This window comes from Theropithecus gelada, chromosome 1 (assembly GCF_003255815.1).
Source record: "Theropithecus gelada isolate Dixy chromosome 1, Tgel_1.0, whole genome shotgun sequence".
Lineage (NCBI taxonomy): Eukaryota > Metazoa > Chordata > Mammalia > Primates > Cercopithecidae > Theropithecus > Theropithecus gelada.
This window is the reverse complement of record NC_037668.1, coordinates 80,915,070-80,930,447: the sequence shown is the minus strand read 5'-3', so window position 1 is coordinate 80,930,447 and position 15,378 is coordinate 80,915,070. Positions and strand designations below refer to the sequence as shown.

General features: G+C 39.2%; 1 protein-coding gene across 4 annotated transcripts in view; it reads right to left on the bottom strand.

Moving 5' to 3' along the window:
- The window catches only part of SCP2 (sterol carrier protein 2), a 124,535-nt gene that overhangs the window by 56,023 nt on the left and 53,134 nt on the right, over positions 1–15,378 (bottom strand). For all 4 annotated transcript variants that reach the window (XM_025394320.1, XM_025394328.1, XM_025394324.1 and 1 more), the window contains 5 exons: positions 15,075–15,138; positions 13,132–13,218; positions 11,575–11,725; positions 9,374–9,521; positions 2,609–2,716 (listed from right to left, as the gene is read on the bottom strand). In XM_025394320.1, coding sequence (XP_025250105.1) covers positions 2,609–2,716; positions 9,374–9,521; positions 11,575–11,725; positions 13,132–13,218; positions 15,075–15,138 — 558 coding nt within the window. The remainder of the gene's footprint in view (positions 1–2,608; positions 2,717–9,373; positions 9,522–11,574; positions 11,726–13,131; positions 13,219–15,074; positions 15,139–15,378) is intronic.

The window sequence follows — 15,378 nt, the reverse complement described above, 5'->3', positions numbered from 1 at the left end:
TCACTGCAGCTTTAACCTCCTGGGCTCAAGTGATCCTCCTGCCTCAGTCTCCCAAGTAGCTGGGATGACAGATGCATGCCACTACACTCAGCTAATTTTTTATTTTTAGTAGAGGGGAAGTCTCACTATGTTGCCTGGGCTAGTTTCGAATTCCTGGGTTCAAGCTATCCTCCCACCTTTGCCTCTCAAAGTGCTGGGATTACAGGTGTGACCCACTATGCCTGGTTGTCTTTTTCATAATTTCTATTTATTAATATTCTCTATCTGGAGAAACATTGTTATCTTACTTTCCTTTAGTTCTTTATATATGGTTTCCTTTAATATATTTAAAATAGCTAGTTAAAGTCTTTGTCTAGTAAGTCCAATGTTTTGGCTTCCTTGGGGATAGTTTCTATTGACTGTTTTTTTTCCTAGGTATATAGGTCACCCTTTATTGTTTATCTGCATGTCTTTATGTTTTTTTGTTGAAAACTGGACATTTTAAATAATATAATGTAGCTCCTCTAAAAATCAATCAAACCCTCCTCCTTCCCAGTTTGTTGCTGTTGTTGCTGTTTATTGTTGTGGTTATTTAGTGACTTTTCCAAGCTAATTCTATAAAGTCTGTAATCTTTGTCCCACATGGCCACTGAATTTTCTCTTCCCTCAGCTACTGACTAGATAGAGATGTCCTTAAATGACTGAACTGAAAAGTCTCCTGGTCTTTATTGGACCTCTAGCTGCATGATGTGGTCCTCAGCCAGGCATTTTACAATTCCACCTTAGCCTTTGCCTTTTGCTTGTGCAGAGCCCTAAGTTTAGCCAGAGGTGAGCTTAGGACCTTCTCAGGTCTTTCCTGAGCATGTACACAACTCTGACCTTATATATGCCATTAGCCTTCTAGATTCCCAGGAATATATCAGATCTTTTCAAAGTCCGGTATGTACATCTTACTCCCCAACTTTTCCTTTTAAGTTTTTTGTTATTTTGTTGTTTACCCCAATTGGCACCTGAGGTAGCTACTTTGTTGAACAGTTATGGTTGATTGTTTTTGACAAGTGCCTCTAGGGAAAATACTCTTTGCACTGGGTGAGTTTTCAGTGAGGTGAAATAAAGACAAAGCTTTCAAGTGGGGTTTACCAGGACACCACCAGACAGGGCATATAATGACAGTTCTCTGAGGAAGGGGCTTTGAAAGAGCTCCAACTCTGTTCTGACTTGTTCAGTGCCAGCTAGGCTGCTAATTTTCACCATGACTGCAAGCTGTAGGTTTTCAAGGCTACCGTGGAGCTGCAGAAAGGGGGAGGTGTTAAGGCAGGTGAAAATGCCACAGCTTGTTGCTCTCACAGAGATTATGCTCTTTGTTGTTGTTTTAAGCACCCCCCACCTCCACTCCCAACAGATTGTTGTAAATCCGGTTAATTTTTAAAGTTACAGAAAAAGTTGATCTTGACAATTTTTGCCAGTGTTCTCCAAACTTTTGTAAAGGACAGGATTTTTGGATGTTGTTATTTTGCCACTTCCCATAACATCACTGATCATCCCCGTAATTTTTAGATTTCTTTGAAAGATACTAGATTGTTTAAAGCAACAATAATAATAGTATATTGTGGGGGTTACAATATACTTAAGAGTAAGTGTATGGAAACAATAACACAAAAGATAGGAGAAGGTAAATAGATAGGCGGCTGTAAAAGTCTTACATTATGTACAAAATGGCATAACACACTATTTGAAGGTAGACAGTGATATATTAAAAATGCATGTTGTGGCCATGTGTGGCCCATGCTGGTAATCCCAGCACTCTGGGAGGCCGAAGCAGGTAGATTGCTTGAGGTCAGCAATTCAAGACCAGCCTGGCCAACATGGTGAAACCCCATCTCTACTAAAAAAAAATACAAAAATTAGCTGGGCATGGTGGCACAAGCCTGTAGTCCCAGCTACTCGGGAGGCTGAGGCAGGAGAATGGCTTGAACCCAGGAGGCAGGGGTTGCAGTGAGCTGAAATTGTGCCACTTCTTTCCAGCCTGGGCAACAAAGCGAGACTCCATCTCAAAAAAAAAAACAAAAGAAAGAAAGAAAAAAGGAACTACACGGTGAGGTTCCCTTTTTTATTTAAAATTTTTTATTAAAAAAAAAGAAAAAGAAACTGCATTGTACAAGTTTGTCGTTTTATAATTAAGGAATTAAAAGTTAAAGTGATTGACTGATAAAAATAGTTTCACACAGCCAGCCAGTCAACAGCAGAGCCATAGTAAAATTCTTACTTTATAAATTCTAGTCCCGTTGTCTCAAGAGAAAATAATTTCCATGCAATGTCAACCAAGTATACAACTACATATAAATAACATGCTTATTTCAAATGATTCTTATTTAGCAAGTCCAGTAAGATCTCTACTTGGAAACATCTTGAATTTAGTTTTAATTAATTCAAATTCTCATCAATTAATCAAGATTATTTAAGTGTGCTCTACTTAATGGAACATCAAAAATATTGCAGCTAAACAATCATGTAAAGCACCAGCTACCAAGTTCAAAGAATATAATATTTCATTCAAATGAAAGACTAATTCGTTCACACTTAAGGAAAAAATGATTTAAAAATGTATGAAATCTGTATGTAGTATTACCTGTAGCTCCTAGTGGGTGTCCCTTTGAAATCAGTCCACCACTAGGATTTATAACCCACTTTCCTCCATATGTATTATCTCCTCTATCAACCAGTGTTGCACCTTGTCCTATAGAAGAAAAAATAGTATTTACAAATGTTAATAGTAACAATAGAACAAATGATATGCTTTTATAAGATTTCCATATAGCCAAGAATTTCTTGGAGCAAATATTTCTTAACAGTTCAAACTAACAACAATTTGACATAAGCACTTTCAAAAGTAATAAATACTTACAATTTCAGAACATTTCCTGTATGAAACAAAAGCTCCTACTAGTTCCATAAAGCTCTCTGGCTTCCAAAATTGCTCTAAATATGGTAGAGATTCAGAGAACTAGGAGAATAGAACTGAAATGGATATAATGCTATAACTAAAATAATTATGTCAGCTTTTTTGCCAAAATGCACAATTTTGCCAAAATGTGTTCTTTTCTATTTTCAACTGTACTGCTATATACTATATAAGTATTTTTAATAAATATGGAAAAACAGGATAAAAAAAGACACTTTCATAAAATGAAGACAAATGTCTGAAAACACTGTTGAGCCACAAAAGTAAGGTTAAAAAACAATGACTTCATGTGCTCGGTGGCTTCAATATTCCTGTCAATTTCCTGGTCATTTGGTCATTCTCCCAGATGGTTAAGAAGTAAATAAAAATGTATGTATTGTATAAAATTGTCTTCCACATCATATTTACGATAAAGTAATAAGATGTGGACACTCCAAATAATGACAATAATGATGGTGGTGATGCTGTTAAAGGTAGCGAATAGCTTTTGAGCACTCACTCTGGGTCAGGTCTTGTTCTAATTATTGTCTGTATACACAGTCAGCATCCACAAGTTCCACATCATGGATTCAACCATCCACAGATCAAAAATATTCAGAAGAGGCCGGGCACCATGGCTGATGCCTGTAATCCCAGCACTTTGGGTGACCGAGGCAGGTAGATCACCTGAGGTCAGGAGTTCGAGACCAGCCTGGCCAACATGGTGAAACCCCATCTCTACTAAAAATACAAAAATTAGCCAGGCATGGTGGTGCACCCCTGTAATCCCAACTACTCAGGAGGCTGAGGCAGGAGAATCGCTTGAACCTGGGAGGCAGAGGTTGCAGTGAGTCAAGGTCGTACCATTGCACTCCAGCCTGGGTGACAAGAGCAAAACTCTGTCTCAAAAATACATATATATATATTCAGAAGAAAAAAATTACAAAAAGCAAAACTTCAATTTGTATGTGCTGAGTACTACATTGAATCCATGTGAATGAAGTGATGTGTAGTTATTATAAGTAATCTAGACATTATTTAAAGTATACGGGAGGATGTGCATAGGTTATATGCAAAAATTATGCCATTTTATATAAGCAACTTCCATGGATTTTGGTATCTGTGGGAGGTCTTAGAAACAACCCCCCACAGATACTGAGAGATGACCATATTTATATAATTTAATATTCAATCCTATGAAGTAGGTGCTATCATTCTCATTTCTGAGATGAGAAAACAGACAGGGATATTAAGAAATTAGCCAAGGCAACAGCAAGAGATCCAGGATTAATACTCAGGCACCCTGGCTCCACAGCCTGTGTTCTCAGCTAATATATTATATTGCCTTCAAAAACAAAAGTTCCTCTGTTGGTAAAATGAAATACACTAATCACAGGATTTTAGATGACTGACACTTCTAATTTGGCTTTAAATCTAGGTTATAGATAAAACCATTGGTTAAGACATTCTCTCTTTTATTTTTTGGTATGTTTCTATCTTAGAAATTGCTCTGAGGTTGTAGTCATCAGAGATGAATCTATCTACTATTGCTACTTACAAACTGATAAATATTGTTTCTATAGCAAGTAATAGCAAACTAAACACAAGCTAACCCCTAAAAATTAATAATTCACTACACTTTTCCTATAATGTATACAATCTTGTAAAGTATTAAAAGATTCCAAAGGGAAGTTATCTTGAACTCATCAACTAAAAATATTCAGAGACTAAAGTACTGTAAATGAACACTCTCACCTAGCATAGATAGGAAAACAAATGCATACGCTTTTGGAAAACAATTATTATACCTGTTCTGTGCCAAAAACTAAACTAGGAACTTAAGGATACAACAGCGAACCAAATGAAAATCCTTACTATCATGGAGTTTAAGTTACTGTGGGGAGAGGGGTGAGGAAAAGACAGACAATAGGTAAAATAAGTAAAGAAATATGTAAAGTGGTGATAAATGCCAAGGGAAAAAAGAAAGCAAGAAAAGGGCATAGGACGCATTGAGACAAGGAAGATGGAGGTGAGTGATTTATATTTCAGACAAAGTGATTGGAGAAGGCTTCCACTGAGAAGGATATTAGTCAAAGACCTGAAAGGAGTGAGGAAGCAAATCATGTATAGTTGGAACAAAGGCCCTGAAACAGGAGCGAGCTTCCAGTGCTTGAAGAAGGAAGCCAAAGTGGCTGCAGCAGAGTAGACGATTCAGAGAAAAGCAGAGGAAGTCAGAGATGGGAGTGGGGAGTAAGGAGGACAGATCACATTTGGCTTGTTCGTCTGAGTGAGTTGAGAAACTACTGGGTTTTGAATGAATGAATGAACTGATTTACTGCACATTCTAGCATCAGTCTAGAGAGACAAGGCAGAAGCAGGGAACCAGTTATAAGACTCCAACAATAATATAAATGAGAAACGATGCTGTTCTGCACTAGGCTGGCAGTGACAAAAGTGCTGAGATGTGGTCATATTCTGGATGTATTTGAAGGTAGAGTCCATAGCCAATGGGACTTAGAGAGAGACTTAATGATGACTGTGAGAGAGAGAAAAGAATTCAAGCCTGATGGCTTCCGGTTTAAGCAGCAGAAGGATGGGGAAGACTGAGGGAGGAGAAAGATTGAAAAATATCCATCGCTCAATTTTGGACTTAGGTTTGAGATGCTTATGAGACATCCAAAGAAACCCCTAAAAAGCAGGCAGCTGGATTCTTGAGTCTAGAGGTTGGAGGAGCAGTTCAAGCAAGGAGTATAAGTTTGAAAGTAATCATTTTGGCCGGGCGTAGTGGCTCACACTTGTAATCCCAGCACTTTGGGAGGCTGGGGTGGGTGGATCACCTGAGGTCAGGAGTTCGAGACCAGCCTGACCAACATGGTGAAACCATCTCTACTAAAAAAAAAAAAAAAAAAAAAAAAATGCAAGAATTAGCCAGGTGTGGTGACGCACCCCTATAATCCCAGCTACTCGGGAGGCTGAGGCAAGAGAATCACCTGAACCTGGGAGGGAGAGGTTGCAGTTAGCTGAAATCTCACCATTGTACTCCAGCCTGGGCAGCAACAGCAAAACTCTGTCTCGGAAAAAAAAAAAAAGCCGGGGGTGGTGATTCACACCTACAATCCTGGCACTTCGGGAGGCCAAGGCAGGCAGATCACCTGCATTCAGGAGTTTGAGACCAACCTGGCCAGCATGGTGAAACCCCGTCTCTACTAAAAATACAAAATTAGCTGGGCATGGTGGCGCATGCCTGCAATCCCAGCTACTCGGGAGGCTGAGGCAGGAGAATCACTTGAACCTAGGTGGTGGAGGTTGTGGTGAGCCAAGATCGCCCCATTGCACTCCAGCCTGGGCAACAAGAGAGAAACTCCGTCTCAAAGAAAAAAAAAAGTAAGTAAGCAATCATTTTATATCTGTATCTATATAAAACATTTAACTTTGAGATTAAGTTCCATATTAGGCAGAATATGTTCACTACAGTTCATCTCTTGCATTGATTACAACTGAAAACACTGGATATAAAAATAAAAAATTTTTAAAAAACTACCTGAGGACTCTGAAAAGTAAATAAAAGCAGGGGGATTATAGAGCAAGTCAAAACTTGGAGAAGCCACTGCATAAGGGTGGGGTCCTGGTTGTCTTTTTTCTTTTTTAGGCTCTCTCTCTCAACAGCTTTGCCCCAAGGTTGAGCACAGCCCTGGAACAGCATGGCAGCAGAAGCAGCAAAGGTAGCTAAAACTCTAACAGAAACCCCATCTTCCTAACCAAAGGAACTAGGAAAAGAAACCTCCGCAGGCTGGAGAGTAAGAGAAGAAGTCCACAGTGGAGTGAACCAGAGAAGAGGATCCCCTAATTCTGTGTACAGACCTGTACAAATCTCAGGCTCACTCTGACGTAGGCATACGTTTAGAGAGCTGAGCAAAGACTTTAACCACCACCCTCCGAAGGCAAGACAGAACTTATTGTCAGAACATACTGGCTTAAATGCTTGTTAAAACAAAAACCAACATTCTCCAAAGGATCTGTATAACGGGACATTCACCCTGTCCAGGATACAATCCAAAATTATTTGCTATACAAAGAATCAGAAAATGTAACCAATACTCTCAAGGTAAAAGACAATCAATGACGCAAAACCTAAGAAAGCCCAGATTATGGAATTATTAAAGACTTTAAAACAGCCGTTAGAACTGCAAGGTAAAGAAAGCCCACTAGAAATGAAAAAAAAGATACAGGCTCTCAGCAGAGAAACAGAAACTATAAAATGAACCAAATGGAAATTTTAGAACTGAAAATACCATATTTGAAATAGAAAACTCACTAGAATGGTTTATGAGTAGAAAGAAGATGAAGGAGGAGTCAGTGAATTTAAAGATATATCAACACAAATTATCAAACGTGAAGAACAGAGAGAAAAGGGATTCAAAGTGAACAGTTTCAGAGACCTATGGGACAATATCCAAAGGTTTAATATATGCATCATTGGAAGCCCAGAAGAAGCAGAGAAAAAAATTGAAAATCCCAATATATAATATTATAAAGACATTTTCAGTTGAAGGAAAACTAAGAGAATTCAGGCTAATTTTTTGCATATTTAGTAGAGACGGGCTTTCACCATGTTAGCCAGGATGGTCTCAATCTCTGGACCTCGTGATCCACCTGCCTTGGCCTCCCGAAGTGCTGGGATTACAGGCGTGAGCCACCGTGCCCTGCCAACTGGGAGAGATTTACCCCCCAGAAGACATCTGACAATATTTGGAGACATTTTATGGTTGTTACAACTGTGGGGGGTGGTGCTACTGGCATTTAGTAGATAAGAGGTGGGGATATTGCTGAATATCCTACCATACACAAGCTGTATCACAAGAATGATAGAGCTCAAATGTCAACAGTGCCAAGGTTGATAAACCATGCTCTATAGCAACCACTGGGATAAACAAAGAAGAAAAAACAAAGAGATATGGTGAAAAAAACAATAAGTTGAAATGGTATACTAAAAATATTTAAATAATGCAAAAGCAGTCAAGAGGAGGGGCACAGAGGAACAAAAATTACAGGGTCAAATAGAAAACAGATAATTAAATGACTAACCTAAATCCTACTATATCAAAAATTACATTAATGATCTAAATCACTATTGTCTAACAGAAATATACTGCCCACACAATACTTTTAAATTTTCTAGTATATATTTTATTTAATTTATACATTTTATATATATATAAAATATTTTCATTCAACATGCAATCAACATAAAAAAATTATCAGTGGGCCAGGTGGCTCATGCCTGTAACCCCAGCACTTTGGGAGGCTGAGGCGGGTGGATTGCTTGAGGCCAGGAGTTTGAGAACAGCCTGGGCAACATAGTGAAACCCTGTCTCTACTAAAATTACAAAAATTAGCTGGGCATGGTGGCATGTGCACCTGTAATCTCAGCTACTCAGGAGGCTGAGGCACAAGAATCGCTTGAACCCAGGAGGCAGAAGTTGCAATGAGCCGAGATCACACCATTGCACTCCAGCCTGGGCAACAGAGCGAGACTCTGTCTCAAAAATAAAAAAAATAAAAATAATAATGAAATACTTTACATTATATTTTTCAATATTAACTCTCCCAAACCCCATGTGTACTTCACACTTACAGCACACGTCAATTTGGACTAGCTACATTTCAAAGACTAAAGTATAGCTAGTGGCTATCATTATTAGCAGAGGTTTCAACACTCCAGTTAAAAGGCAAAATTCAACAAAGTAGATTTAAAAAAATATATTATCGTGGCTGGGCGTGGTGGCTCACGCGTATAATCCTAGCACTTTGGGAGGCCTAGGTGAGTGAATCGCCTGAGGTCAGGAGTTTGAGACCAGTCTGACTAACATGGTGAAACCCTGTTTCTACTAAAAATACAAAAATTAGCCAGGCGTGGTGGTGGGTGCCTGTAATCCAAGCTACACAAGAGGCTGAGGCAGAAGAATCACTTGAACCCAGGAGGTGGAGGTTGCAGTGAGCGGAGATTGCACCACTGCACTCCAGTCTGGGCTACAGAGAGAGAGTCTGTCTCAGAAAAATGAAAAAACAAAAAAAATTATTGCTTACATGTTGCCTATAAGAGATACACTTTAAATAAATTAACATAAACGGTTGAAAGCAAATGAATAAAAGCTCATGCAAAGAATAAGCATAAGAAAGATGGAGCTATTTTGATCAGATAAAAGAGCCTTCTAGACAAATAATATAATCAGAATACAAATTATTTGGATACTCCATCATCTTAGTGTTGGTACTGCCTAATACCACAAGTTCTAAAAAGTCCACTACCAAAACACCTTACATTCACTTCCCACAGTGTGGCAGAGCCAATGTGAAGGGAAAAGCGAATAGTGAATTCTTTTATCTAATGGTCCAAATGAAGTTTTCTCAATGAAATTTACCAAATTAATCTGCCCTATTCAAAGATGTTACCTTCTGGACAGAGTCCCAATGCTTCATAAGTAAGGAGTTCGTTGGTAGAAAAGCAATCGTGAAGTTCTATTACGTCAATATCATTTGGTGTCAGGCCAGATTTCTCATAGCATTTTCTTGCAGCTTCTTTACTCATATCAAAGCCAACCTAAAACCAAAACCATATATAAATAAAGGGCACCAAAACTAGGCCTTTTAGACAAGTAGTTTAAGAGATTAATAGATGCATAACCTTAACAACTGATAATTGACCATATATATTGAAATCTTGGCCAGGTGCAGTGTCTCATGCCTATAATCCAAGCACTTTGGGAAGCTGAGGCAGGAGGATCGCGTGAGCCCAGGAGTTTGAGACCAGCCTGGGCAACATTGGAAGATCCTGTCTTTACAAATAATTTAAAAATTAGCCCGGCGTGGTAGTATGTGCCTGTGGTCCCAGATACTCGGGAAGCTAAGCTGGAAGGATCGTTTGAGCCCAGGAGGTCAAGGCTGCAGTGAACCAGGATCACCCCACTCAATTCCAGCCTGGATGAAAGAGCAAGATTCTGTCTCAAAAAAAAAAAAAAAAAAAAAAAGAAGAAGAAGAAAAGAAAGAGAGGAAAGGGAAAAGGAAAGAAAGGGAGGAAGGGAGGGAGGAAGGGAGGGAGGGAAGGAGGGTCGGTCAATTGATTCTATATTACACAGAAAGTCCAAATAAAATAACATCTAGGAGAAGTATGTACATATTCAATTTTGTACTAAAAAATGACAGAATTTTTAAATAAAATATATAAAAAGGACCTAGAATTCCTCAGAGCATATCTTGTGCTAAGTTACAAAACCTCTGTCAAACTACAATGTATAGTTGTGATAAACAAGTTGCAGACATTTATTACCAGATCATTATGAGTCAGATACACTGAAAAATATGGGAGAATTTCTATATAAATTGACAAAATCTTCTTTAGAAAATCATCTAGGACTCAAACCATTTTTCCAAAGTCCATGCTCCTAATATGTCTTTGGCCTCAAATGATAAAATAACTTTTCTTCAAGGAATAAAACTGTGAGGCCAGGCATGGTGGCTCATACGTGTAATCCCAGCACTTTGGCACTTTCGAAGGCCAAGGCAGGTGGATCACTTGAGTACAGGAGTTGAAGACCAGGCTGGGTAACATGGCAAAACACTGTGTTTACAAAAAAAATAATAATAATAATACAAAAATTTAGCCAGGTGTGGTGGCACGTGCCTGTAGTCCCACTTACTCTAGAGGCTGAAGTGGGAGGACTGCTTGAGCCTAGGAGGCAGAGGTTGCAGTGAGCTATGATTGCATCACCACACTCCAGCCTGGGCAACAAAGCAAGATCCTGTCTCAAAAAGAAAAAGAAATAAAACTGTGGTGTAATGAAAAACGTACTATAACCAGGAAACCTAAGTATAAATTCTACCTCTGCCACAATCTAACTGTGATCTTGGGCAGTTACAAAAACATTTGCCAATTCACAGTGTTGTTGTAAAATCATTCTGTAAACTATAATTTAGCATGCAATTTTGTGTATTGTATGTATGTCTTCAAATATTCAACTAACTCTAGGTCTGAATTTTCATTTTTTACTTTTTCCATTTTGTACTCAATCTTTAATCAGAATTTTTAAAGTGGTGAGGGTCAAGAAAGTTCATTAAAATCATCTTTGTGGCCATATGTGGTGATTCACGCCTGTAATCCCAGCACTTTGGAAGGCTGAGGCAGGTGGATCACTTGAGCCAGGAGTTTAAGACCAGCCTGGGAAACATGGCAAAACCGTGTCCCTACAAAAAATATAAACATTAGCTGGCAGTGGTGGCATGTGCCTGTAGTCCCAGCTACTTGGGAGGCTGAAGTGGGAGGAGTGATTGAGCCTGGGATGTGGAAATTACAGTAAGCTGAGATCGCACTACTGCACTGCAGCCTGAGTGACAGAGTAAGACCCTGTCTAAAAAAAGAAAAGAAAAGAAGACAAGAGAAAAGAAAAGAAAAGGGACAACAAAACAAAATAATCTGTTTTTTCCCTTAACTCTGTAACATTGGAGTTCTAGGCATAGTCAACTTAATGATAAATAGCATGTCTAGTAAATTAAAAGTTATTATATAATAATGCATGGCTCTATCACAAGAAGCATGAGACTCTATCTTAAAAATAAAAAAAATAAAAATAACAAATAAACAGAATCTCAGACATACCATTTTAATAACGCTCTTTTCTTCAAACGAGCTTGGCAAATCAGTCATCATTTCTTGTGCCAAAATTTCCACAGCTTTGGATTGCAGGCCGTACTTCTGTACAAATGCTTCACTGGCCAAAATTGCTGCTGCAGCACCATCTGAAGTGGGACTAAGAGGAAATAAAAACAGTTCTAGGAGTTCCTTCTATGTGAAAAGAAAGGCCAAATATACTTGCTAGTCAGTGGATTGTCTTCTTTGTGATATCTACAGTTGTAAATCTCATGCTTCCCACCTAAGGACTGAACCTCTATCAAGAACTTAAATGTTGTCAATCACTACTTGGTATCTAAGAGTCCCAAAAAGTTCTATTTTTTTTTTTGAGATGGAGTTTCGCTCTTGTTGCCTAGGCTGGAGTGCAATGATGTGATCTTGGCTCACTGAAACTGCAACCACCTCCTCCCGGGTTCAAGTGATTCTTCTGCCTCAGCCTCCTGAGTAGCTGAGATTGCAGGCATGCGTCACCACGCCCAGCTAATTTTATATTTTCAGTAGAGACAGGGTTTCCTCCATGTTGGTCAGGTTGGTCTCGAACTCCCGACCTTAGGTGATCTGCCCGCCTCGGCCTTCCAATGTGCTGGGATTACAGGCATGAGCTACCGCACCCGGCCCCAAAAAGTTCTTATTGCAAAGAATCACCAATTTGCCTCTGGAGATGCATAAGGCATCTTCTGAGGAGTGAGTCCAAAAGGTTATTCCTATCCTAGTACAGACTGCCCCAGCTCCAACTTTACTATCTCCAAATAACTCAGTCCTGAAATCCTTTTGGAAACTGGGAAAAGATAGATTGGGGATACTAAACCATCTGCTTTAGTTAAGACTCTCGATATCTTAAATAGATCTTTCTCTTACAGCAAATTGGGATGGAAGGTAGCAAACACAAGAAGCCCTCTGCGACTTCAGTTAGATTTTCTAAATGGGCAGACCCTCATATCACAACAAATAAAAGCTGACACAACTTCTTTCTTTCCATCCCAGCCTGTATCTACAGGGCACGGCCAGGTGTTAACTGGGACACAGGCAGGAGCTAGGCAGTACTCACTCAATTGTCTAGGAGACAGATACTGTCAAGCACTTTGCAAGAAACAACTATTACCATCATTAGAGCTACGAATTTTTCCTTGTTTTACTTTTACTCATAGCTACTATTATAGAGTAGTATTTCCTGTAGTAGAAGTACATAGCAGGGAAAACAAAATGCTTTGGACTCCACTGGCCCCCTAAGCCACAGTTTAGTGAATAAATACAATTGAAATCACCAAAGTAGGTAGAAGTCATGCAAGAAGAAGTAAAACACATCATTTTCCAAGAGAAGAGGCAGTCTGTCTCCAGGCAGGAGTAGGAAGTAAGGGTACTCTAGTGAAGCGACCCAGAGTGGGGACGTGGGATGGGGATGGCACTGGGAGGAGTTCTGTGAAAGCTCTGCCCAGATACAGAGCCTAAGGTTTAACCACAGGGGGGTGGCAGGAAGGGGAGCAGTTACTTCTCTCATTAAATGTTAAAATATATTTTTCTTACCAACATTGTAAGATAGTCAAAAAATCAAAAACTTTTTTAGATGCCATCACTTCATCTAAACTGTATTCATCTTGGAACTGGGAATACCTAAATACAAAATAAATATTAGTTACAGAATGTGAGATAGCAACTGTAATTTTTGTTGCAGAGTCAGAAACAGAATAATATGTAAGTGTTCTTTTTACAACCAAAAGATAGATTTTTATGAATAGCTATAAATGTCATCTGAATTGACCTTTTAAAAAATCCTAACTCTAAAAAACAGTATGTTTGATTTTTAAACATTTAGTCTTTGTCCTGCGTTCCTGGCTTGGAGCTTCCAGAGCCGTTGGAATTTCCTGAATGATAGAAGTCGGTGTTACGCTAATGAGGTCCCTTATAGTGGGCCTTGTTATCTTGAAAATGGAAGACTGACCACCAAAAGACCAACCACGTGACTACAGAGTTGAGACTTTTGAGCCAGCTCAACCTCTGAGAAGAAGAGAAGGCTGGAGATTGAGTTCAGTCACGTGGCCAGTGATTTAATCTAGCACGCCAATATAATGAAGCCCCAGTAAAAAATCTGGACATGGTGTTCAGCGGGGCTTCCTGATTGGTGAACATCTTGATGGATCCGGAGGATGACATGCCCTGACTCCATAAGCAAAAGGCAAGAAAGCTTTGCCTGGGATCCTCCGAGACCTCGCTCTATATGCCTCTTCATTTGGCTGTTTCTGATTTATATCCTTTATAGTAAAACTGTAAGTTTAAGTACTTGCCTGAGTTCTGTAAGTTGTTCTAGTGAATTATTGAACCTGAGGGAGTCATGGGAACCCCTAGATTTGTGGTCAGTTGGTCAAAAGTATGAGTGGCATGGGCAACCCACTTGCAGCTAATGTCTGACATATGAGCAGTCTTGTGGAGGACTGGGTCCTTAATTCATGGAGTTTGCATTAACTCCCAGATGCTTCGTGGTGGAATTGAGTTGCAATATACCCAGTTGGTGTTAGACCAGTTGGGGATTAAAACAGAATACCATATTTATGTTTCCTGGCAAATTATAGAATACTAGTTCCTTAAAAGCAAAATCAAATGACCTACAATTCAGCCAACTTTTGAGGTGATAACATTATACAAGTACATTAATTATGGCTAATGGAGCTTTTAAATAAATGTACAAAATAGCCAAGCGTGGTGGCTCACACCTGTAACCCCAGCACTTTGGGAGGCCAAGGCGGGCAGATCACCTCAGGTCAGGAGTTTGAGACCAGCCTGACCAACATGGCAACACCCCATCTCAACTAAAAATACAGGCTGGGTGCGGTGGCTCACGCCTGTAATCCCAGCACTTTGGGAGGCAGAGGCAGGTGGACCACAAGGTCAAAAGTTCAAGACCAGCCTGGCCAAGATGGTGAAACCCTGTCTCTGCTAAAAATACAAAAATTAGCCGGGTGCTGTGACAGATGCCTGTAATTCCAGCTACTCAGGAGGCTGAGGCAGGAGAATCACTTGAACCCAGAGGGCAGAGGTCGCAGTGAGCTGAGATCACGCCACTACATTCCAACCTGGGTGACAGAATGAGACTGTGTCTTAAAAAAAAAAAAAAAAAATTAGCCGGGCATGGTGGTTCCTGTAGTCCCAGCTACAAGGGAGGTGGAGGTTGCAGTGAGCCAAGATCACGTCACTGCACTCCAGCCTGGGTGACACAGAGAGATTCTGTCTCAAAAACAAACAAACAAAAAAAGAATCATTAGCTTAAATAATATTCTAAATATAAAGTGGCCAAAAACTGAAACGGAAAAATTGTCAAAAGTTTACTTGGGTATAAGCATTTTGTAAGAAAAAAATAAAACATTCTAGTTAATATATTTGAGATCTTGGCATTTGCTTTTCAAGCATAAAGTTGCATATTACACAGTACGATAACCCAGATTTTCATTATTTCATGTCTCTGAAATACTTACGGGTTATTAACTGAATGTTTATGATTTTTCCATCCAATTTTTGCAAAGTGTTCAATTTTTGTTCCTGTAGAGAAAGCAAACATCTACCAGTGGGTGAATGTTTTTCTGCTGCTTATTAACAAATGTTGCAATGGTACTCAGTGTTCTGCTAAATATTTCCATGTTTTCCCTTTCATATATATCATCAGCATTAAAAACTTCAGCACTGTTCCCTCAAAAAAATTTTATTTATAATTAAATGTAGGCCTAATTAATGAACTGAATCAACTAATTGGCACACAAGATAAAAACAGTTCAAACTGAT